The sequence below is a fragment of the Peromyscus maniculatus genome, chromosome 4 (genome assembly GCF_049852395.1).
Source record: "Peromyscus maniculatus bairdii isolate BWxNUB_F1_BW_parent chromosome 4, HU_Pman_BW_mat_3.1, whole genome shotgun sequence".
Taxonomy (NCBI): Eukaryota; Metazoa; Chordata; class Mammalia; order Rodentia; family Cricetidae; genus Peromyscus; species Peromyscus maniculatus.
Window position 1 is genome coordinate 45,721,141 of NC_134855.1, and position 24,980 is coordinate 45,746,120.

General features: G+C 38.7%; 1 protein-coding gene across 7 annotated transcripts in view; it reads left to right on the forward strand.

The window, feature by feature from the left end:
- Positions 1-19,960, forward strand: part of B3galt1 (beta-1,3-galactosyltransferase 1) — a 567,531-nt gene extending 547,571 nt beyond the window's left edge. For all 7 annotated transcript variants that reach the window (XM_042275403.2, XM_042275402.2, XM_076569592.1 and 4 more), the window contains one exon: positions 14,999-19,960. In XM_042275403.2, the coding sequence (XP_042131337.1) occupies positions 15,228-16,208 (981 nt within the window). In that variant the 5' untranslated portion in view covers positions 14,999-15,227 and the 3' untranslated portion in view covers positions 16,209-19,960. The remainder of the gene's footprint in view (positions 1-14,998) is intronic.
- Positions 19,961-24,980: the final 5,020 nt, after the last annotated feature.

Genomic DNA, 24,980 nt, shown 5'->3' on the forward strand with positions numbered 1-24,980 from the left:
GTTCCCTTTCACACCTGAGTGCCATTCTTCCTGAATGCTAATTATGAATTTTTCACCCTTTGAAATCTTGAAAATTAAATGTGCAGGAGGGAAGCTGTGTGGCAAAACATCGCGTCTTGCTGCTCCCTGGGAAAGTAGAAAATACACTAAACTGTGCCCTCCAGGAAGACACATTGACTCTTCAGTCCCCACACCTCAGGATTTTTATTTGGGGCAGTCTTTATGGTCTTGGTTCAGAGGAGCTAAGGTCATTATGGTGGCCCTAATCCGACAGACTATGTCCTTGTAGAGGGGAATACAAGGCACAAAGATACATGTACAGAACAACACCATATCCAGATGGAAGCAGAAATCAGGCTCATGTCTGCAAGACAAAGAGTGGTGGTGTTGGGCGGGTGTGCCAGCCAACTACCGGAATCCAGAGGACAGCCCCAGAAGAGATTCTCCCCTGTGATTCTCTGAATTTCCTCGGAGTCTGTTGTAATGCCCCACTCTTCATCTCTAATTTTATTAATTTGGACCATCTCTCCCTATCTTTTAGTTAATTTAGCTAAGGGTTCCTGTTGAATTTCTCAAAAAAGAATTCTTCATTTCATTGACTCCTTTTTCATTTTTGTCTGTCTGGTTTTGGGGTTTTTGTTGTTGTTGTTGTTTGTTTGTTTGTTTGTTTCCATTTCATTTGGCCCTGGGTTTATTTCTTGTTGTTTACTCCTTTGGCCCATTATTTCTTCTTGTTCTAGAACTTTCAGGTGTGTCAATTAAGTTATTAATATAAGATCTCCAGTGTTTTTTTTTTTTTTTTTAATGTAGGCACTTAGTGCTATGAACATGGTTCTTAGACCTGCCTTCACTGTGGGCCCCTAGGTTTGTGTTTTAAATTTCATTCAGGTCTAAAACATTTTTAATTTCCTTCTTTATTTCTGTCTTGACCCATTTTTCATTTGGCAGTAAGTTTCTCAATTTCTATTAACTTGTATATTTTCTGCTATTTCTGTTGTTGTTGATACCCAGCTTTACCCCGTGGTTTTCAGACAAGATGCCGGGTATTTTTTCAATCCTCTTATATCTGTTGAGTTTTGCTTTTTGTTCCAGTTAGTGGTCAATTTCCAAGAAAGTTTCCTGAGCTGCTGAGGAAAAGAAAAAAAGGTATATTCCTTTGTGTTTGGGAAGAATATTTAGTTAGATGTCTGCTATGTCCATTGACTTATGGTGTTACTTAACTCCAGCATTGTTTAATCTTGGTCCAGACGATCTGGCTAAAGTGGAGTCACTTACTATTACTGTTTGAGAGTCAATATTTGTTTTTAGCTGTATTAGTGTTTCTTTTATGAACTTGGGTCCCTCATGTTTGGTGCATAATTATTTAGAATTGTAATATTTTCTTGCTTGGTTTTCCCTTTAATGAGTATTTAGTGTCTGCCCTTATCTCTTTTGATTAATTTTGGTTTGAAATGTATTTTGTCTGATATTAAAATAGTTACAGCAGATTGCTTCTTGGATCAATTTACTTGGACACCATTTCCCATCCTCTTACCCTGAGGTAATGACTGTTCTTGATGATGAGGGGCATGTTTCTTGGATGCAGCAGAAAGATAAATACTGTTTTCAAATCCAACCTGTTAGTCTGTGTCTTTGTATTAGAGAATTGATACCGTTAATATTGAGAGATACCAGTGAGCAGTGTTTATTGATTCCCATTATGTTGTTGTTATGGTGTGGATTCTCCCCCATTTTGAGTTACTGTTCTGTGCTTGTTTAATCCCTGTGTCTTCTGGGCTGTGGTTAATCTCTTCAGACTGGTTTTCCTTCTAGTGCATTTTGTAGAGCTGGATTGCTAGTTGTTGCTTAAATTTGGCTTTATTGTGGAATGTTTTTATTTCCCTGTAGGTTGTGATTGACAGTTTTGCTGAGTAAAGCAGTCGGTGGTCTCCTACAGTTTGTAGGACATCAGGGTCTCCCAGGGTTTGAGGAACATTTATCCAGGCCCTTCTGGCTTCCATAGTTTCCATTGAAAAGTTAGTAGTTTTTAATGAGCTTGCCTTTATAGGTAACTTAGTCTTTTTCTCTTGCAGCTTTGAATATCCTGGTTTTGTACTTTCAGTGTTTTGATTATTACGTGTCTTGGGGAAATTCTTTTCTGGTTCTGTCGATTTGCTCTTCTGTATGCTTCTTGTACCTTGATAGACACCTTCTACTTTAGGCTGCAGAATTTTTCTTCTATGATTTTGTTAAAAATATTTTCTCTTCCTGTGACCCAGGTTTCTTCTCATTCCTCTATCCCTGCCATCCACAGGTTTGATCTTTTCATAGTGTCCCAGATTTTCTGGATGTTTTGTGCCTGAATTTTTTTTTTTTAAGATTTAATATTTCCTTTGACTGGAGTATCCATTTCTTCTACTGTCTTCAGAATCTAAAATTCTTTTCCCCACATCTTACAATCTGTTAGTTAATCTTACTTCTGGGGTTTCTGTTTGACATCCTATGGTTTTTTTATCCAGTTTTATTTCAACTTGACTTATCTTTAGTGATTCTATTTCTATTTTCATGTCTTGAAATGTTTTCATTGTTTCATTCAAATATTTGTGTTTTCATGTTCTTCATTAAGGCATTTGTTCATATGTTAATGTCCTTAAATTTTGATGGGGATTATATTCAATCTGTAGATTGCCTGTGGATGCTCTATCATAACACAAGGACACTTGCTCAACTATGTTCATAACAGCTTTATTTGTAATAGCCAGAACCTAGAAATAACCTAGATGACTCTCAACCAAAGAATGGATAAAGAAAATGTGGTACTTTTATGCAAGGGGCTATTACTCAGCTGTAAAAACAATGACATCAGGAAATTTGAAGGCAAATGGATGGAACTACAAAAAAAATCATCCTGATTGAGGTAACTGAGACCTAGAAAGATAAACATGGCATGTACTCATTCATAAGTGTATATTAACTATAAAGGATAACCATTCCAATCCACAGACCCAGAGAGGCTAGGTAACAAGGAGGGCCCAAGGAGGGGACTAATGGATCTCCCTGGGAAGGGGAAATAGAAGAGATCTCCTGGGTAGACTGGAGGTGGGTGGGCATGGGAACTTAAGAGATCAGGTCAGAGGCTATGTAGGGGGGAGAGTACTGAGATGACAGGAAGGGGGGGCTTTTAGGGATCAGGTAGAAACTAAATAAAAAAGAAACTCCCACGAACCTACAAAGATGACCCCAGCTAAGACTCCTAGCACTGGTGGATAAGTAGACTGAACTGGCCATCTCCTGTAATCAGATTGGTAACTACCCCAATTTTTACCAGAGAGCCTTTATCCGGTAACTGATGAAAACAGATACAGAGACCCACAGCCAAACATTAGGCCAACCTCAGGGAATCCTGCTGAAGAAAGGAAGGATTATAGAAGCCAGAGGGTTAAGGACATCACAAGAAAACCCACAGAAACAACTAATCTGGCTCATAGGAACTCACAGAGTCTGAACCAATAACCTGAGAGTCTGAATGGAACCCACCTAATCCCTCTACATATGTGTGACAGTTATGTAGTGTGGTCTATTGGTAGGACTCCTAACAATGGGATCAGGGGCTGTCCCTAACGCTTTGGCTGGTTCTTGGGAACCTATTCCTCCCACTGGATTGCCTTGCCCAGCCCAAATGCAAGGGGAGGTGCTTAGTCTTATGGCAACTTAATATGCCTTGCTTTGCTGATACCCATGGGGGAGGCCTTTCTGAACAGCAACAGAGGAGGAGTGGATGGGGGAAGGGGGTCAAAAGTGGGGTAGGGGGAAAATGGAAGGAGAAGAGGAAAAGGAAACTGCTGTGGACAGGATTAAAATAAATAAATAATAGAAAGAAAGGAAGGGAAGGATGGATGGAGGCAAGGAGGGAGAGAGACAGAGAGAGGGAAAGGGAAGAAGAGAAAGAAAAAAGGAAGGAAGGAAGGAAGGAAGGAAGGAAGAAAGAGAAAGAAAGAAAGAAAGAAAGAAAGAAAGAAAGAAAGAAAGAAAGAAAGAAAGAAAGAAAGAAAGAAAGAGAAGGAAAGAAAGAGAGAGAGAGAAAGAAAGAAAGAAAAAGAAAGAAAGAAAGAAAGAAAGAAAGAAAGAAAGAAAGAAAGAAAGAAAGAAAGAAAGAAAGAAAGAAAGGAAGGAAGGAAGAAAAGAAGCCAAAAAAAAAAAAGGAACAGAAGAGTGTGACAGGGAAGGGAAAGGTCACCTGCCTGCATCCCAGCACAGTGTGCTGGCCAGAGGTCCCTGGTAGAAGGTGTTTCTTCAGACTGGCAGCTGTCACAAAGGAATAGTGATGGGCTAGCAGGAGGACTGAGAGGATTGATTGAAAGAGTCAAGAGGGTCCTGCTACTGAGGGTCTTAACAGATTCCTTGGCATCCACCTTCCTTGGTGAGAGACTATTTTCATTGTCCAATATGTCTAATGCTTTCAACACCCGAAAAGATAAGAGAGCTCTCTGGGCATCCTTTAGCCCAGCTAAGGTATCACCCTGACTGCCCCGTGATGGACATGGACACCCAAGTATTCGGAGTTCAATAGTGACATTGACCACTTCCTTTTAGGCTTTGCCTTTTGGTCAAAGAAGGAAATTTTAAAGTTTTGAAAACTAAATTATCCAAAATAACAGACACCATGCCATTTCTAAAAGAAACATGTGCTTCTTAAATTGAAAGTTTTGCCCCATTAACTCCCTGAAAGGTGAAGGTGGTGTTTACTGGAGAGTTCTGCGAATGAGCTAATCTGCAATACAGTGAGGCCCCTGGAGGGAACATCTTTCAAATGTTCTAGCTGAATGTTCCTATTGGAGGGATTTGTGTTTAACCGATGACAAGTTAATGTGTCTTTAGTGTCTTGAAGTTGTGGTAAAACTGCTAAAAGGCATGATGAATGTTATATGTGCAACTTTCTATGTTAGTGATATATTAACTTGCCCATTAAACAGGATTCTGAAAAAACTTACCCACCTCACCAGGAGGCTGTGCTGTGTGGAAGTCAGCACCTTCCCTGACTTCCCAGCTGGCTTTGTTTCTCCATTTGAGTTTTTAATGGGTCTCTGGCTCTGAGCTTTTGAGGAAGAAGAGAGGTTCATGAACACTTCTATTGTCTCCTCACAAACCCAGAAGGACAAACCAAAACACTGAGACAAACTCTTATCTACTTAAAAGAACCAATCGATCTTCATGCTCAGGGTCCCAAACCATGAACTTCGAAGCTATCAAAATCTTCCTGTCTGCTGAAATTTAGCAAAACCCTTCCCTCAGAAACGAGTGATTGAGCAATGCTTGTGAAGACCTCTGACACATACGGAAGTAAACAGGGTGTTATTTTTGCTCTTATTTTATATTGAAGGCCACATGAGACAAAGAGAATCTGAATTACAGCATAGCATTACGCAAAGAGTCAATGAGAACATGCCTGGCCCATTACCAACCACTTCATCTGGCATCCATGAGGTTAATCTTTGGAGCTCTGAGTATCATATGACTCAGGTTTCATCTTTAGCCACGGTATTTCCTCACCACTTCCTGACCCAGAGGCATATCTTTGTGTGGCCACCCAGGAAATCTGTTTTGTTTATCCCCTAGCTATAGGAACTCATTACCGTTAGCCACTCTTCAGATTCGATACTGGCTCCCTTTCATATTTCACACTCTTTGGTTTATGTTCCTAATTGAGTAAATGCTAACTTGCATTTAGTATTGATTGAGGTGTGATACTGAGCCTATATTTGTTCTCATGTCGGATGAAAAAAAAAAGATTAATAGAAATGGTGATTTATTCAATATGTACATGGGCTTCCGGACTTCAATAAAATGCACTGCAAAATGTTTCCAACTCCTTCAAATATTGTTTTTTTTTCCTTGCCCCCACCACCACCATTAAGTTCTAATGTGTTTTTTGCAGTGAGCCTGTTCCACTAATCAAAACTCGCCACAGCATTGACTCAGTGCAGTACATCATACATCTTGATGAACCATGTAGTGTCTTGGAGTTTACATGTTTTCTCTCATTTTATGCCTTTTGCATATACTGTTTGCTTTGCCTCGGATGCCCAAACTCCCTCCAGATAATTCCTGGTTGTGCTTCACATTCCAGTTTAGCTCACTTGAAATGAAAACCCAATGGACTCCAAAGAGTATAGCAGCCTGAGATGTACCAGCATAGACTAGGATGGCTTTTCCATCCACCACAATGCCTAGAATCCCAACAGGCCTTAGGAAGTTGGAGAATGGACACTTATCTGGTCTCTTAGCAGCTATGATCTTGAACAAGCTGTTTAACATATCTGAGTTTCTCTTCTCTTCACCTGTAAAGTGGAGCAAGACATGCCTTTCTTGAAATACTATAAGGAACGGTGCTCTATAATGCAAAATGGAATGGCATAGAATAGAGCTCATTACAGGGCACCTGATATATGCAGTTCATTTTATTTTACATGTATGTGTGTGTTGCTTAAATGTATATCTACACATTCATTGCATGTCCAGTGACTGCAGAGGCCAGAAGAGGAATTCAGATCCTAAGGACCTAGTGTTACAGAGAGTTATGAGCTGCCCTGTGGATCCTGGGAATTGAACTGGATCTTCTGGAAGAGCAGCCAGTGCTCTTAATTGCCAAACCATCTCTCTAGCCCCTTGTTATATGCATTTTAAAATGAGAGATAATGAACCAGGTGTGGTAGTGCATTTCTATGGTGTCAGCACTCAGAAGGCAGAGGAAGAGGGTCAATAGGGTAAGGCCAGCCTAGGCTATTTAACAAGACCTTGTCTCAAAATTCAAAATAATAATAAACTTAGAACCACTGAAAGGAAAACTAACAATAATAATGTTGAGATTCATCATGTGCATTAGCTGTCTAGGGAAGAGTGTTTATTCTGTGGAGAATATAAGTATACAAGCTTTCTTCATACCCTTCTTTATCTCTCTTATATTTCTAAACACTCTATCTACCTGTATTTACACAATCCTTCTGTCTGGGCAAAAATTTGACTGAAAGATGTCATAAAAGTAATTCTCACTCCTTTAGGTGCTAGAACTGTGAAAAAAAGAAATCCTTAATATAAAAGAATGGATTGCTATTGAAATCAATGGACGGGATTTGGAGAAGGTAAAGTCCTCCCTTGCATTATTAGAATGCACAGATAAGTAAATGGCTTCTCAGCTCAGAATGGTTTATGGATGCTGCTTACTATAGGACCACTTCAACTCTTGATAGCCTCACCTCCCACTACACTCATCATTAACTTGCCCTCTATCTTTACTCAACCATTTACAGGCTCTTGTGCACTTCATGTTCTTTTCATGTGCTCTTTCTTTTGTCTGTGCAGCCACTATCCAGGTAACTCCTCTTTGTGTTTGAAGCTTCCACTTAGCTTGCTTTTTCTGATTCACAGCCTACATTCATTGTTCTATCACTGCTTGACTCCAGGATGGATAGAGAATGGGGCCCACTCTGTGCCATGTGTGAACAGTGGCCTCTGGAGTTTTTCTATGCCTCATCTACTATACAGTGCCTGTTCCGCAAATGCTCTTTTCTCCAGTCCACTCCTGTATATTTCAAAAGCCCCATGTTGATAATTATTTTAATTGTTTGCTTGAAATCTAGCCTCTTAGCCCAGAACCTCCCAAGGCAGTGCTTTGGTTCAAGTTCTCTTTTCTCAACGCTCTGTAGCTAAAAGATGTTAGAAGTATTTGATTAATTGGTAGATTCATGGTTAGTGAATTCACAAATGAATGAACAAATTTTGATTGAAGACAGCTGTGAAGTGGGGGATAGTAATTTGACTCTGTAGGGACAGGAAAAAGACCGTAGGAAAAGGAGATCAAATAACTAAAGAAATCCTCCATTAATTGTTTGATTAATTTACCCTTAAGATGACTGAGCTCCACCTCAGGCTGCTTCAGAGTCCCTTGGCATCTTAGCAATAGTTGGCTCACAACTTTGTAGGGAATTGTACAAGGAATAGGTACAGAAGAATGATACAGGTATGCTTATAAGAATGGGGTACACAAGATGAGGTCATGGTAAAGAAAAGTTTGGTTTCCAATAGCATCTTGAGACTCATTCACCAGCCGTTGTGATTAAAATGAAGTCAGTATTCATATATCCCAAATTTGAAAAGTCCCTTTCTACATTCTCTACTACTAGTTTCTCTCAGTTCCTTTTCTTATCTCTACAGCAGTGGTTCTCAACCTTCCTAATACTTTAATACAGTTCCTCATGTTGTGGTGACACCAACTATAAAATTATTTTTGTTACCACTTTATAAGTGTAATTTTGCTACTGTCATGAGTTGTAATGTAAATATCTGATATACAGGATATCTGATATGCAACCTCAAATGGGTTGAGACCCACCAGTTGAGAACCAGTTGCTCTAAAGTATCAAAACTTCTTTGTGCGCTTGAAGCCATTCATCATGACCTTCTTGTTATCACTTTATGCCTCTTTAAAGCAGAAATGTTCTCCAGAAAGCCATGATTATATATTACAGGGCACTTGCTACCAGCTGCAAGGAGGCATGACTATGCCTAAAGTCATGTGGCTGGAACCTACTGTACCATTCAGTTAGAACAATAATCAAATGAATTATTGCTGATCTCACAGTTAGCTCTAAGCTTAGGCAAGAGTATGGATTTTATCCCTGATGTTGCATATCTCTTATCTTTTTGTTTCTATATGATTATTGAATTTAGAATTACAATTTTTCCACGCATGATTCCAATTAAATTCTTTTAACATGTATAGTGAAGCACAAATAATCTAGCTTGCATTCTGTTGTTCTGATAAACACTCTAACCAAAAGCAACTTGGAGAGGAAAGGGTTTATTTTGACTTACGGATTACAGTCCATTACTGAGAGAAACCAAGGCGGGAGCCTGGAGACAGGAACTGAAGCAGACACTACAGAGGAGCACTATTTACAAGCTTGCTCCACTTCTTTGATTATACAACCCAGAGTCACCTCCTCTGGAGGAACCACCCACGGTACACTGAATCCTCCCACATCAATTATTAATCAAAACAATGTCTCACAGGCAACCAACAGGCCGATCTTGATGGAAACAATTCTTCCATTGCATTTTTGGCTTCCCAGGTAACTTTAATTAATGTCAAGTTAGTAAAAAACTAACTAACCCAAGCATGTCGTTGTCGCTGAAGGAGACTTTACTAAAATTAGTATTCTGCCTTCCAGGGCTATTGAATTCTGCTCTAACTAGGAAGGAAGAAATATTTTATTTTATTTTTGTTTTGTTTTCAATACACCCCAACCACAGTTCCTTTCCCTCCACTCTTCCCAGCCTGTCCCCCTTCTCCCAATTGCCCCTTCTCCCCCAGATCTACTCCTCCATTTCCCTTCAGAAAAGAGCAGGCTTCCAAGGGATATCCACTGAACACAGCATAACAAGATACAATAAATCTAGGCACAAACCCTCATATCAAAATTTGGTGAGGCAACCCAGTAGGAGGACAGGGGACCCAAGAGCAGGTGAAAAATTCAGAGACACCGCCCCCACTCCCACTATTAGGAGTCCTACAAAAATACCAACCTAATAACAATAGCATATATGCAGAGGACCTAGCTCAGACCCATGCAGGCTTCTTGATTGCTGCTTCGGTCTCTGCGGACCACTAATTAATTGATGTCTCTGGGCCATGTTCTCCTGGTGTTCTCAACCTCTCTGGCCCCTACATTTCTTCTCTCTCCTCTTCCACGGGGTTCCTTGAGCCCTAAGGGGAGGGACCCAATGGAGATCTGCAATTTGGGCTCTCTCTTCACCTAATGCCTGGCTGTGGGTCTCTGTATCTGTTCTCATCAGGTGCCAAGGGAAGCCTGTCTGATGACAGATGGGCTAGGCAACAATGTACAAATATAGAGAAATATCATTAGGAATTGCTTTAGTACTGTTTTTCTATCACAGGTCTTTGGGCTATCCAGCCTCTGGATCTGGTCATCCAAGTGGTGTTAGACACGGGCTCCCTCTCATGCTTGAGCCTCAAATTAGACAGGTCATTGGTCAGCCACTCCCACATGTTCTGTGCCTCCATTGCCCCAGCACATCTTGCAAGCGGGACAGATTATAGATTAAGGGTTTTGTGGCTGGGTTGGTGTCCCAGTCCCACCATTGGTTCAGAGGATGGCTGGTTCAAGCTCTGAATCTTCCATTACTAGGAGTCCTTGTTAGGGTCACCCTGATAAAATCCTGGGATTTTTTTACTGCACTAGGTTTCCACATTGACTTCCCAAAATGTCCTCCAATTCCAGTCATCATTTCATATACTCTCTCCGTCTATTTCTTCACACATACCTGATCCTCCTGTTCCCATTTCCACCCATCACCAGTCTACTGGGAAAATCTATTGTAGTTCCCATTCCCAAGGAGATATATGTATCTCCCTTTGAGCCCTCCTTGTTACTTAGCCTTTCTGGGTCTGTGGGTTGTAGCATGATCATCATTTACTTAACAGCTAATGTCCACTTAGAATTGAGTACATACCATGTTTGTCTTTCTGGGTCAGGGTTACCTCACTCACAATGATTGTTTTCTAGTCCCATCCCTTTGTCTGCAAATTTCATGATGTCATTTTTTAAAAACTGAATAATATTCCATTGTGTAAATGTACCACATCTTCTTTATTCATTCTTCTGCTGAGGGACATCTAGGGTGTTTCCAGTTTCTGTCTATTATGAATAAAGCTGTTATGAGATAGTTGAGCAAGTGTCCTTGCGGTATGATAGAGCATCCTTTGGCTATGTGCCCAAGAGTGGTCTAGCTGGGTCTTGAGGTAGATCAATTTCAAGTTTTGTGAGGAAACACCATATTGATTTCCATAGTGGTTGGACAAGATTGCACTCTCACCAGCAATGGAGGAGTGTTCCTCTTGCTCCACATCCTCACCAGCATGAGCTGTCACTTGTGTTTTGATCTCAGCTATTCTGACAGATGTAAGATGGATTCTCAAAGTTGTTTTGATTTGCATTTCCCTGATGACTAAGGATGTTGAGCATTTCTTTAAGTGTTTCTCAGCCATTTGAGATTCTTCTGTTGAGAATTCTGTTTAGATCTGTACCTCATTTTTTTAATTGGATTATTTGGTTTTTGATAGCTAGTTTCTTAAGTTCTTTATGTATTTTGGATATTAGCCCACTAATGTATATAGAGTTGTTAAAAATCTTTTCAAATACCAGCACTGGGGAGGCAGATCTCTGTGAGTTCAAGGCCAGCCTGGTCTACAAAGCGAGTTTCAGGACAGTCAGGGCTGTTATATAGAGAAAACTTGTCTCAAAAAAAGAATTCTCATTCTATAGGCTGCCACTTTGTTCTATTGATCATGTCCTTTGCCTTACAGAAGCTTTTTAGTTTCATGATGTTCCACATATTAGTTGTTGATCACTGTGCTATCAGTGTTTTGTTCAGGAAGCTGTCTTCTATGCCAATGTGTTCAAGCTATTCCCCATTTTCTCTTCTATCAGCTTCAATGTATCTGGTTTTATGCTGAGGTCTTTTATCCACATGGACTTGAGTTTTGTGCAGGGTGATAGATATGAATCTATTTGCACTTTTCTACATGCAGACATCCAATAATACCAGTAACATTTGTTGATAATGCTTTCTTTTTTCCATTATATGTTTCTGACTTCTTATCAAAAATCAGATGTGTGTGTGGGTTTATGTCTATGTCTTCAGTTTGGTTCCATTGACCAAAGTGTCTATTTTTATGCCATTAATATGTAGTTTTTGTTACAATAGCTCTGCACTACAGCTTGAAATCAGGGATGATGATACCTCCATCAGTTCTTTTATTGTTCAGGATTGTTTTAGCTATCTTGGGCTTTTTGTTTTTACATATGAAGTTGAGTATTTCCCTTTCAAGGTCTGTAGAGAACTGTGCTGGAATTTTGATGGAGATTGTTTTGAATTTGTAGATTGCTTTTGGTAGGATGACCATTTATATTATGTTGATCCTACCAATCCATATGCATGGGTGATCTTTCCATCTTCTGATTTCTTCAGTTTATTTCTTCAAAGACTTGAAATTTTAATCATGAATGTCTTTTGTTTGCTTGGTTAAATTTGCCCCAGAGTATTTTATATTACTTGTGGCTATTGTGAAGGGTGTTGTTTCCCTGATTTCTTTCTCAGTCTGATTGTCATTTGTCTACAAGAGGCCTACTAATTTTTCTTTTGAGTTAATCTTGTTTCCAGCCACTTCACTGAAGGTGTGTATCAGCTGTAGGGGTTCCCTGGAAGAAATTTTTGGGTCACCTATGTATACTCTCATATCATTTGGGAATAGCAATAAATTGACTTCTTCCTTTCTAATTTGTTTCCCCTTGATCTCATTCAGTTGTCTTATTGCTCTAGCTAGAACTTCAAGTACTATATTGAATAGATACAGATAGAGTCAACAGCCTTGTCTTGTTCCTGGTTTTAGTGGGAATGCTTTGAGTTTCTCTCCACTTAAGTTGATGTTAGTTATAGGCTTGCTGTAAATTACCTTTATTATGTTGAGGTATGTTCCTTGTATCCCTGCTTTCTCCAAGACTTTTGTAATGAAGGGGTGTTGTATTTTAACACAGGCTTTTTCTTTTCTTTTCTTTTCTTTTCTTTTCTTTTCTTTTCTTTTCTTTTCTTTCCTTTTCTTTTCTTTTGCTTTCTTTTCTTTTCTGGTGTCTAATGAGATGACCAGACAGTTTCCTCACAGAATTCTGCTAGACTTTCAAAGAAAAGCTAATGCCAATACTCCTCAAATTATTCCATAAAAATGAAATAGAAGGAATATCACCCAGTTCACTTTATGAGGCCACAGTAATCCTGATACCCAAACCACACAAAGATTAAACCAACAAAGAGAATTACAGATCAATTTTCTTATGAACATAGATGTAAAAATACTCAATAAAATACTTGCAAACAGAATTGAAGAACACATCAAAAAGATCATCCACATGACCAAGTAGAATTCATCCCAGAGATGTAGGGATTGATCAACATACAAAAATCAGTCACTGTAATCCACCATATAAACAAACTTAAAAAAAAAGAAATAAATAATTTTCATGAATGGAATTTGTAATCTGACACATATTTTTGACTGGGAAAAAAGTTTATAAGTTCTAGAAAACCGTGACAGTTTTAGAAAGGATCAATGTTTCAAAAAACAACTTCATTTGAATACCAGTCACATCTTCATTAAATTTGTGGACTTTCAACTCAATTGTCCCTTGCATTGTAGTCATCCAATGTTTGTAGCTACATGTCAGTAACTAAAATGAGTGAATGAATAAGTGAAGGAATAAATGGAAATAAATGAAAAAATCCAGTGTAATTTTCTCAAGGAAATACATAGAGACATTGAAAACTGAAAATCCCTTATGGTTTAGAACAACTCTGAAATCAACACAACCAGGACAGTTAGTTGATAGTTTCCATGTGATGGTTATTTTCATGTAACTATAACCACAGTACTTCAGAACAACATATAAAGAAGAAAGGGTTGCTGTGGCTTATAGTTTCAGAGGTTTGGCTTTTCATTTTTCCTCATTCTGAACTCCCTTTTGTCCATGAGACCACAGTTGAAAGAATTCAGACAAGACATGTGGAGCATACTGATCATAGTATCGAGGATAAGTAGAACTTATTGCAGAGCAGAGTAGAACACAGTCGGAAGAGAGATAGTGGATAATGTTCAGAGGGACCATTGTATCAGTCTATATTTTAGGAAGGGTTTAAACTAGTTCTAAAGTCTTTAGAATAAGCATCTCTACCTAAGGGACTTTGTGCTAAGCATTCAAGTAGTTGGCAGAACATTTGGATTGACTCTTACAGGAGGGGGCAATGATATGTTTTGTTTTTTTTTTTTTTTTATCAGAAAGCCTCTTGCAATGCAGTATGTACAGTGTTTAAGATTCCTGGAGACAGACTTAATAGTTATCTGTTAATGATATCCCAGGCAGTTTAGCTAGGCAAATCTCTTCCCGTAGTGAATCATAAGAATCAGGTATCATTCTTCTGACCAGTTATTAGAGTCATGAAATTCCAGGGTTTTTTTCTTGGCTATTGATTATAAGGGAGGGAGTCTCACTCAGTGTCCTCCAAGCCTACTAATGTTTAACTAGATACCTAACAGTAAGAAAGAAGAGCATGATGATGGGAGAATGTGGAAGTGGAAGCTGTTCACTTCATGAAAGAAAGGAAGCAGGCAGTGAGGAAGGGATCAGAAATAAGGTGTGTGCTCAAAGGTATGGCTCTTGGGATTTCCTTTCTCCATCTTTCAAATTTTCTACCATCTCCCAAGAGAATGCCACCAGCCAAGAGCCAAACTTTCAGTAAATGAGTGTCTTGGGGAGATTTGTTATATCCAGCCATAACAAAGATTAAGAATATTTCCAAAGCCTTGGAGAAAGCAGAACTATTTGGTAAGAGCTGTGTCCAGTGTCAGATCAGGAACAGGCAGCAATTCTTCCTAAGTCTGAGCCAAAGAAGCATGGTACTAGCATAGGTTTGTGGGGAGTGGTCAAGACATTTCCAAATGCAGAAATGGAGAAAGCAGCAATGTTAAGAGTTGATTTCTTTCTCAAAATCAAAACAATTAAAAGCTCAAAGTTGGACAAAGAGAAGAGATATGAACTATATGCGAGCTTCTCTGAAAGATTTGAGAGCCAAAAAGTGACTAAGTGCAATGATAGCCTCTTCTGAAGAAGGAATTCATTTTAGAAAATTACTGACCTTAGGTTTACTCCCTAACCCACCTCATGTTCATGGTCAATGTATTCATGTATTGAATATAAATATGCATAAACAATTTCTGTTCATGGGAGAGAAGCTAGGATGTTATGTCAGGGATTTCTCAAGGCTTTTGAAAATGAATGACCATGTTTATTTTAGACATCACTGATAATTCTTATACCATTATAGTATTTATTCAAGAACATGAACCTGGCTAAGCAAACTTGAACACAACTGTACTTTATTGATTTTGCAGAGTTCCGAGGAAGATTTCTGAGGCATGGAGCTTCCACCAGGTTTGAAAGGAACTAAAGTGAATGTGACGATGCCATGACACAACTGAGGTCCCCGGGCACCCGCCAACTATCTCCTCTCTTGCAGAGTTTCCAGGTTGCTGAGTAATATGCTGCCTTTGCAAGAGGACAAGAAGCTAGTGCCCAAAAGACGTGTTCTTCAGCATTTGGACTAGACGTGTTCTCAAGACAATGGCTTCAAAGGTCTCCTGTCTATATGTTTTGACCGTTGTGTGCTGGGCCAGCGCTCTCTGGTACTTGAGCATAACACGACCTACTTCTTCCTATACTGGCTCAAAGCCATTCAGTCACCTAGCAGTTGCCAGGAAAAACTTCACCTTTGGCAACATAAGAACTCGACCTATCAACCCACATTCTTTTGAATTTCTTATAAACGAGCCCAACAAATGTGAGAAAAACATCCCTTTCCTTGTGATCCTCATCAGCACCACACACAAGGAATTTGATGCACGCCAGGCAATCCGGGAGACATGGGGGGATGAGAACAACTTCAAAGGGATCAAGATAGCCACACTTTTCCTCCTGGGCAAAAATGCCGATCCTGTTCTGAACCAGATGGTGGAGCAAGAGAGCCAGATTTTCCATGACATCATAGTGGAGGACTTCATTGATTCCTATCACAACCTGACCCTCAAAACCTTAATGGGGATGAGATGGGTTGCCACTTTCTGTTCAAAAGCCAAGTATGTCATGAAAACAGACAGTGACATTTTTGTGAACATGGACAACCTTATTTATAAACTCCTGAAACCTTCTACCAAGCCAAGAAGAAGGTATTTTACTGGTTATGTCATCAATGGCGGACCGATCCGGGATGTCCGCAGTAAGTGGTATATGCCTAGGGATTTGTACCCTGACAGCAACTACCCACCATTCTGTTCAGGAACTGGCTATATCTTTTCTGCTGATGTGGCAGAACTCATTTACAAGACCTCACTCCATACCAGGCTGCTTCATCTTGAAGATGTATATGTGGGACTGTGTCTTCGAAAGCTCGGCATACATCCTTTCCAGAATAGTGGCTTCAATCACTGGAAGATGGCCTACAGTTTGTGTAGGTACCGTCGGGTCATCACGGTCCATCAGATCTCTCCAGAGGAAATGCACAGAATCTGGAATGATATGTCAAGCAAGAAGCATCTCAGATGTTAGGGTTTTTATCACTGTAAATAAGTTTCTTTTCTAAGAAATGGGGACTAAGGTGTTGGTATTTTACAGGTGTCACCAAGGAAAAATGACCTGGTAAGGGGTTTTGTAAAGTTGTTACTTCCTATTCCCAGTTCCTTTCTTGGATCACTAATTTATAAGTCTTGGGCTCAGTCATAGAAACAGCGAGGGAGTTAGAAGGGCCAGAATACATTCTCAGGTCCTGAGACATTGCCATTTGTTTCAAGAAGTGACTCTCAATAACTGCTAGAATTTATGGACTGTGCATCTGAGATAAAAATCTGGGTCAGGAAATGGAAACTCACACTAAGGTCTTCATATCATCTCTGCAAAAATAAATAGTAACTCAGAAAAAAAAACAAGTCAGAAAAGATACATAGTCAGGAAGACACACTGGATGTGATTTTTTTAATGCTGTGTGTTATTGTCACATTGGATTTTTACATATATTGCCATGAAATGTGTACAGAATTTGTGATTCTACCAATGATTGATTTTATCCCTGGTAGGGAGACTGTGATGAAATAGATGATAATTGAAACTTGAGAATCAGTTATTCCGTATGTATAGAAAATACCTAGACATGTACTTCCAAGGATTAAATCTGGTCAGCAGGTGGGATGTACATAAAACGCTACTTTATGGAAACAAATAAACAATTTTTTTCTTTTTCAGAACAAATATTACATGGTGCCACCAAGGAGACTTCCTGATGTGGTACTGTCACCTGTTCCCTTCCATATAATGCCTTTAAGTGCATTTTGCAGTTTTTGGACCAGGCAGGTGTGTGTCTCCATGTGTAGAAAACAAGTTGGTAGGAGGCCCAGAAACAATACATAGCAGTTGGTAAAATGCAACTTTATGTATCCATTCTAACTAGCATATGCTTAGCAACAGTGTACAATGCCCCTCGCACTTATTTGCAAAGCACGTGAGAAAACCTTTAACAATTACCAGTGTTATTGAAAGATGTGGCCCTGCTATCAACAAATATGTAATACGCTCATGACACCTAAAACATTTAAGTACTTTTAGAAGCAAAGCTGTTTTGAGATGTTCTGGAGGTTCTGTGGCTGAGATCCAAGGGAAGGAAGAATGGGGAAGCCTGAGTTCAGATCCCGTTGATGCCACAAATTTACATGGACCATATGAACAGGCATCTCATTTTTGATGTACTTCTGTATGCTCACTTGTAAAATGGCTAAAAAGAAAAATCTACCTCACAGGTACTGTGAGAGCAAATCACATTTGCTAATAAGTATTTTGAGATCTTTAGTTTAAAAGGTGCTACGTAATGCCATGTATCATGCATTATGCTAAATGCTAAAATTATTACAGTAATTATAAAGATGGTCATCAGTTGTGGTAACATCCTCTTAATATAACAATTTACCAAAATAAAAATTGACTGCAAACTCTCGGTGTACCTAATTCTTCTAAGACTTCGATGTTTCCTTGCCTGTAAGTTAGTTGATTGTGGAAGTTTCAATTTCTCTGCCATGTATCTGGTTTTGGTGACGAACTTGTCATTCCAGTGTGTTGCCTTGGTATCCCAGGATGTTGAAAAGCGTCTGCTTTGCTTTGGGGAGGAGCTTTGCATATGCTTTGCAAAATACATCTTGACAACTTAAATCATAGGAAATATTTGCCCTGAATTCTTAAAAATCTTAAGGACATGTAGAGCTAATCTACTCCATAGAAGAAGAATAAGCACTCAGCACATCTACCATTCACTAGGGAACTCGTTGTTATGCAAAGAAAACCCCACAGCTAAAAGTGTTCCTTTATCTATTTTATTTGCACCTTGACATCTGGAATATCCCCATAGAAGCTGATAGTGATAGGGCTCGGGAGGCAAAAGGAAGAAATGGAGTCCCATAATCACATAATCCTTTGCTAGGAAACACTAGATCTCTCATTAGCTCCAAGTACTAAATGATACAGGGCTTCTTATTCTTGAATTTGATTTTAATTACTGAGCAGTGTCAAGTGTTCTGGGAAGAGATGAAACAGGACCAGGTGAGCCACGCCTCCCATCATCCAGCCTCAACCTTTGTGAGCTCCAATCATTGGGAAAGCCTCATTGCCTCCCAGTTGCACAGCTGAATGCAGTCTCTGTCTCCTACTATGGCCTTGCATCTACCCCATGCTCAGCCAAGCCACTTTTCATGTCAAAGAATCGCACATTATAATAACCATGTATGTACATCTATGAATTGTTTTATATGTATGTGTGGAATATGCATAGAGCCCTAATCTTGAAATGGAGCAAAAATCAGAAAATCATGTCTTAAAGGACTATTTCTTAACTTTTTTATGCTACATAATACCCATATGACAAACATGTAAATAGACATCAATGATTACATGTACATATTTTAAAGGAGCTTTTTTCCTCACTTCAATTGTTCGTACAGCTAGAATCTGCTTGATGTGTAACATTTTCCTCTGCATGGAGCTTGATGCGGCAAGGTCATTTGTCCAGTATTTCAATAGCCTTAAGCATGGTTGCTCTTTGGTTTTTGGATGTTAAAAAAAAAAAAAAAAAAAACCTGTTTAACTTGTCAAGGAAGAGCTCTAATTTTCTACCTTTGTTAGTTCTATGACAGGACTATCATGGTTATTGTCGTGGTTATTTATTAAGGCATTCTCACCATGTCTTTAAGGAAAAAATTCATAATAATGTCAGTATTCTGGGGCTGGGGGTATAACCCAGTGGTAGAGCATTTGCCTAGCATCCAAAGGGCTCTGGGTTCGGTCCTCAGCACTGCAATAATACAGTTAAAATAAGGACGGCACTGTCGTACCAGAAGTCACTCCTATCATTCTTTTTAAAACACTGTCTGACTCCCTGTTATTTCTTCATTATGTACTGGATAACATCAGCATCTACAATCTTAACATTTCTTCATTTATTTCTTATAGGGAAAAATGCTTTCTCTTTGGTGCCTCATTTATGTGGCTTTGTGTCTTCTTATCTTGGAGCAGTTTCAATATACAACAATGTAACAATGTACTTTTAAATAACCAGATTCAAAACATGAAGATCATTTTTGATTTGAATTAAATATGGAAGAACAAAACCCCTTATGTGACGAGATATGGAGGGGAAACAAACTCTTTACAGAGAAGTCAAGGAAGGAGTTTTTCAATCAAATTTCTTCTAACAAAAGACAATGGAATATTTATGTACAGTGTCTGGAATCATTTTCTATCTTTCCTAAAATGTGGGTTCAGTGTGGGGAATTAATTGTATCATTTCTGTAAAGGTGAAGATACTTTTTATAAGCAACAGGCAACTTGTGAATGGAAGAAATGATTTACTAGAAGAGCTTGATGATAATTGACATTTAGGTATATTGTCATATATTAATGATTGTATTTATGTATTTATTTGTTCAAAATTGTACATATGGTTTTGCCAAAAGTAACTGTGTGTCAAAGTGCACTCTCTGGTTTTGTAGTACTATTTAGGGTTACGTGGGTTGCCAATCAAGCTGCTAATCAGAATACTATTTTTTTGTATCAGTGTTACAACTCGTGACAAATAGATGAAGCTGTCTTTTCATGACTTTCTTTACCTTCCTCTTGAAATGTAAACTGTTGGTTGAAAGCACGATGCTAATGTACAGGCCCATCTGTCAAGGGGAAGATCATGGTTTCATAAAGCTGTTTTGTTTTTTGTTGTTGTTGTTGTTGTTTTTTTAATTCCCGGGGCAAATAAACAAAAGAACTCATCCCATTTTTTCTGCTTCTTTTGAATGGCTCTTTGGGGAGCTGTGATTGTTGAGACCCCCACCCGCTATAATCTTTCTAACAATTTCAGTGTAGGCAATGGTTTGAACAACTCAGAGCTCATCCATAACAGCATGCAGCACCTCAGTGATCAATTTGAAGGCTTTTGGTCCAATAAATAAGTCAAGGACTTCCCCTGGGTGCAGGAGACATGTTTCTCACTTGCTTCTCATTGACTTCTGAGAAGTAGTTTTTGTTTGTTTGTTTGTTTATGTTTTTTATGTGTTGTTAAATGCCCTAAGTATTAACTGCTAGTGAGTATGGTAAATTAAACTTCTCATTACCTGTAATTCCATTCATTTGTAGAAGTACATCTTATAAGCATCTACTTTTGAAACACTTGATATTTACATGTCAAAGACATGTTATATTTGTAGTTTATAGTCACTAAGGTATTAGCAAGAAAATCTCACATTTTAATATGTTACTATCCTGCATAACTACTGTGCTTAATTATGAAAGTAATTCTATTATACTTTCTCATGTTTTTTGTCTCAAAACTATATTATTTATAATTTGTCACAGAAAAAGTACTTAGAGTTGACTGAGCAAAATTTACTCTAAGTATAAGAATACATATTTTATAATAATTCCATCAAGTAGTGTAATTGATATTTAAAGCCTAGGTTTATGCTTTCTAATTCATTTGGCCTAGTAACTGTGTGTATTGAAAATTCCACCTGCAGAGGAACATTCTCTTGAGAACATGCTTAGCAAACCATGGCAGGTTAAATCTAAGGCAAAGATATCATTTAATGTTCCACCCCTATATCTGCTTTGGAATATCATGTACAACTTTTTAAATTTATAAATGGAAAAGTTACTCCAACATGCTGTAGCACAGATGAGTAGATGCTGACACCTGATTGCTAACTGTACGCAAGAGAGTAGGAGCCAGTTAAGGGTTTTAAAAATATTGTTAATTTTGATCCAGCTAAATGGGTCTTCACTTTCTAAAGGAGAAGTAAATTTGGGTTTAGCCCCTCTTCCCCTTATACCTCCAATTTCACAAAGGCAAAAATATGTGAGTAGACAATAAAAACATAAAATATGCAGTTTTGTATTCCATATGACTTTTTAAAGAGCCATCATCAAGAGCAATATTTTCAGAAACTTGTACCCTTATCAGAAAAATACTATTCATTTGCAGACATATTAGAAAAGCAAATTTGTTAGCTGTAGTATGAATTTGAAGATGTAGCTCAGCAATCTACAGGTTAGGTGCCCCAGACACAAGCTAAAGTTGAAGCCACAGGTCTAAAGTGGAGACAGTCATGCCACAGTCTGTGAACTACATCCAGCCCATTTCTCATGAGCTAAGAAGGATTTCATAATGAATATGTGGGCCCTTTGACTGAACTCAATCTGTGAAAAATGTATTACACCAACAGTAGGAAGTCTCTTCTTTCCAGTAGTAGAAATATTTTGAAAAATGAAAGTCACTGCTGCATTATATTTTAATTTCCATCAATCCAAAAAAATGCAACTTTAATTTCTGTTTTAAGTACTTTCATATACCTACAGTGTTGGTATCTTAATCTGCAAAATTTAAAATATTAATTACCTGGCAATTTATCAGAAAGTCTTGCCAACTTTGATGTAGGGAGGTAGAGAAACACTGCAAAAGGTGTTAGACACAAAAATCTTTCCATGTATATATAAGGAATCACATGGACCACGCATGCTAGTATTGTCTCCCCTTGGAGCAAGAGAAATGACAATGTGGTCGTGATTACGAATTATGTTGAAAATCAACAGCTGCATGTATTTTTAAAATAGTTCCTTTCTCTCTCCAGATGACTTTTAAAAATTATAAAGCTTGATTTTAATTATAACAATTACCCACAGTTTAATTAATATATTGCTTAAAGATGTGTGGGTATCAAACCAAAGAGGGTGGGTTTCAAATAGCTTGATTGTCATAATTACAAGCAGTCTGTTTTCTCATTTACTTAATTGATTGTCATAGATTTCCAGATGAATTCACACCACTGGAAGGGAATTGAATGCGTTTCTAAAAGAGGGAGAAAAAGAAATCACGGAAAGGGTCTATTTAGAAAAACAACATGCAACCCATGTAGGCAGGAAAATTTCTCTTGACCACATTTTCTTACCTCTTTGCTGGTTAAAAATGAACATTTTTAAATGAAAATGAAATGAATTTTAAAAGAATTATGGATTCAACACATCTGTAATAACAGTGGCTCTCCTGTGTCAGCTAGTATTGCCTAAAATTCAAGGAACTTTCCCATTTCACTCTTCTTATGAAATCTATGAGTTGAATATATTATGTCAATGATTTGTTAGGCCTCACCCCTAAGAGACCTGCAAATGACCTCAGTCCCCACCCAAAGAGAACATGTCCTAACTGGTGGTTTATTCTCTCTGAGATGCACTTCACAGTGTTTACTAAGTAGAGACCACTGGATATGGCAGGCCTGGAGGAGTTATATGGAGTTGGAGGAGGGACAATAGGAGCTGGTGACGGAGACTTTTTCAAGGCTGACTTCAGCAAGTGTAAGATGATGGGGAGAAACACACTAGAGAATTTCTGCCATGACAATATCTTAAAATGGGTTTAATCTTAGCTGCAGCCCTGTGCAGTGGATGCCGCTATCTGCACTTGACAGATGGGGAAGCAGGCAGCAGAGAATTTTATAATTTAAATGGTGAATTCAGGCCTCTGGCTTGAAAGTCCATGTTCATTGCCAAAAAAAAAAATAGAATAAAACATAAAACAACAAAATAAAAATCTGAAAGTAACATTAAAGTAACATGTAAGTGGAAGATTTGGGGATGTTAATTCATTGATTTGATTTCGTCCAAGTTTAATGAGTATGAATAGGATCAAAAATCCATGACCCCACTCACTTAGGTAAGCCCATTTCACTAGGAGGTTTAATAGCGCTTCTGGCCCTCAGAGCTCACACATTTCAGTAGAGGGAATGGACGATCTATAAGTTCAATTATATATTTTCCCTTGTGGAAGCAAAGGGTCCCCTAGAGAGACATCCATCATGAGCTAGCTCGTTAAGAAGACAAGCACTCTGCACTCTGGGTCTGTCTTCACATCTGCCTCCTGCCCCAGAGCACACTCAGATGGGCTCTCCCGTGTCTATTTTTGTATCCCTTCTACTGACTTCTGCAGTGTATGTTAGTTCACATTTCCTTTAAGAGAAAACAACTTTACAGCTACAGCCCTCAACCAAAGAAGCACCTGGGTTAACCTGGAAAGCATGCCACCTGTGACAAGACTTCTCTCCGAGGAGGGTACAGACCATGGACAGCGTGGGTGTGAAAATAACTGGAGAAGGGAGTGTGAGTTTCTCAGATTGCCCCATGCCTAGCCGCTGCCTGGGAATCTTCCTAAAATGCTGAGTGGTGGTTCTGAGGTGCAACCCAACATTACATTCTGACTTTCTTTTATGCTCAGACAATTCTGATATCATTGGCAGATGATTCTGCAAAGCTAGATTCTACAAAGGAATACTACCACTCATTAAGCAGTCATTTGGGCCCTTATCAAAGAATATACATACATACATACATACATACATACATACATACATATATATGTATGTATGTATGCATATATATGTATGTATGCATATATATGTATGTATATATGTGTGTGTATGTATATATATTTCATTTGTAAACAAAGAAACAAAAACCTTGGAAAATTGAATATTAAGATCTTGAATCTCTAATCTACATGATCACAGCACTTGGGAGTTAAAAGCAGGAGTTCAAAACCAGCCTCAGCTACATGGTCAGTTTGATATCAGCCTGAGCTGTATGAGATCCTGATTTAAAGCAAAACAAAACAAATACTGATAGTTTTAAGTCAGAAACTGATTCTCTCTGTCTCTCTCTGTCTCTCTGTCTCTGTCTCTGTCTCTCTCTCTCTCTCTCTCTCTCTCTCTCTCTCTCTCTCTCTCTCTCGCTGTGTGTGTGTGTGTGTGTGTGTGTGTGTGTGTGTGTGTGTGTGTGTGTGTGTGTGTGTGTATTGGTTGTAGAGCTTTTTCTAAGACCTGTTGAAGTAAGTTGAGGTTCTACAAGGAAGCAATACACTCAAAAAGCAAAAATAGTTCAAAGGAAAACATCACACTATCATTTTGGTGTTTGTTGTGGTTTAAACAGGAAGTAATGAGCAAAAGTCTTATGTATTGAGGTCTTGGTCCCATGTTAATGGATCTAATCACTCACAGGTAAGTTAACTGATAAATTCATTAATTCACTGATGGATTCATAACTCTATATCCTTTATAGCCTGATAATAGAAACCAGGCTGAAGGAACTGGATACATGGATGGTATTCTGTATCCATGACCCCTTCCTGTCTACATTTTTGGTTTGTGGCCTCCACAAAGTAAGCAGCTTTGCTCTGCCACACCTTTCCACTGTGGAATTCTGCTTCTTTAAGGCTCAAAAACAAGAGTTGACTGCCCATCCTCTTAAACCTCTGAAACTGTTAGCCCAAATAAGTCCTCTTTCCCTTTGAGCTGTTTTTCTTAGGTATTGATCACACCAACAGATTAGCTGATTAAAGTTATCTAGTGCCCAGTAACCAAATACAAGATACGATATTAAAACTAGTTTGAAAACAAAATAGAGACACACGACCTACCAACCAGGTAAAAGTAAGGGCGAATAGCTTTGCCTTACCAACAGCTACCATTTACCAAGACAAAGAGGAGGCACACTAAATAGCACAGAGAATAGATGGAAGATGAGAAACACATCTAATTGGGCTACAGGGTTCCTGACCCCAGAGCATAGAGTGACAGGAAGCAGGAAGAAAGACAGTGGAGAAGGTCACAATGTCCATTGTACATCAACAAATATTAAGCAACTCCACACATACCACATAAAATGCCAGTTGTTCCCCAGGAATATGACCATTCCAATTAATATACCTCTTGGTGGGACTAATGTTTGGGGTAGAGGACAGACACCTGT